This window comes from Trichechus manatus, unplaced genomic scaffold (assembly GCF_000243295.1).
Source record: "Trichechus manatus latirostris isolate Lorelei unplaced genomic scaffold, TriManLat1.0 scaffold00091, whole genome shotgun sequence".
Taxonomy (NCBI): domain Eukaryota; kingdom Metazoa; phylum Chordata; class Mammalia; order Sirenia; family Trichechidae; genus Trichechus; species Trichechus manatus.
Genome location: NW_004444027.1, coordinates 4,323,872 through 4,325,091, shown reverse-complemented (window position 1 = coordinate 4,325,091; position 1,220 = coordinate 4,323,872). Strand labels below are relative to the sequence as shown.

The following is a 1,220-nucleotide window of genomic DNA, read 5'->3' as shown; positions in this document are numbered from 1 at the left end:
TTTTACATTTTTTTTTACATTTTGAAATCATGTTAACTTAAAAGCAAATAAAGAAGACTGCAGATGAATAGATAATAGTTACAACCTTGAAAAGAGATCTGAACTATTGCCAGGTGATTTTTTAGAATCAAAAAAATCTGAATAATTCTTTTCAAAGTAAGCGTCTAAGAATTATACTAGGAAAATGTGTGCATATTCATGTACATAGTATCATCATATTCTCTGGTCCACTGGTATAGACATATTTACTAACCTTGGTTCTGTCAGTGATACATTTTGTGAGAACTTTTGCCAGATGTCTGAGAACAAGTAAGGTATATTTTAAACAAGCAAAAAATTAAAATGAAACCAAATGAATCATCTAATCCACTGGACATCCATTTTGTTAATGACATCAGTTACTAGTAACAAGTTCACTAACGTAGCTCAACTAGGATATTCACAGAACAAAATTTAGTGAAATGACAATAGTGCAATTACTAAGTTTAATTTTAATTAAATCTGATGACAGGTGTGCATTTGCCTCATTTGATTTTTAAGGAGATTCAAACATTAAGCCATAGAATTCTATTCTACACAAAAGGATATATGGATATCTTACTCATTTCCTTATCTTTTCTTGTTACAAATCAGAAAGTCAAAATTTTCTAAATATATTCAAATTGAGTTCCTACAGCCAAGTATCTATAAAGTAAGAACTTTGTAAATAGAATTCAGAAATTAACTTTCAAAAATTGGGCATGAAAATTATTTGTATGGGTTTCAATTTTTTTGCTTGTGATGGGGCATGAGATATTCCTGGTCCAAAAATGTGCTTTATAAAAATAAGTGGTCACAGTTATGTGGAAAATCACCTTGTTTTGTCAACGGGCAAATAATTTTCCACAGCTATAGCTACAAACTTTCATAATTAAGGGCTCAGACTAGTAGTCAGTATATAGCACCCAGAGATTTTTCCTTTCTTTGAATCCTCAGGTAATTTTTAATAAATGTATCTTAATTTAGAAGGAACAAAACTGTAGGGGAGGGAGGTGTGTCTTAGTATTTTTTGTTTTAATATTGTTTAAGTGGTTCTTATTTTTGATAACAGACTATTATTTATACTTATCCATACAGTAAATGTTTTATAGGTGAATCTGGCTTTAACTATTAAAATTGTACACAAGGAAATTAGGTGTGTTGCAGTACTTGCTTGCAAACAATTTGCCATCTGGAGTTGG

General features: G+C 30.2%; 1 protein-coding gene across 1 annotated transcript in view; it reads right to left on the bottom strand.

Moving 5' to 3' along the window:
* Positions 1 to 65: 65 nt before the first annotated feature.
* The window catches only part of ESCO2 (establishment of sister chromatid cohesion N-acetyltransferase 2), a 22,886-nt gene continuing 21,731 nt past the window's right edge, over positions 66 to 1,220 (bottom strand). The window contains exon 12 of the mRNA XM_004382182.2: positions 66 to 1,220. This exon is cut by the window's right edge and continues 22 nt beyond it. Coding sequence (XP_004382239.1) covers positions 1,143 to 1,220 — 78 coding nt within the window. The 3' untranslated portion in view covers positions 66 to 1,142.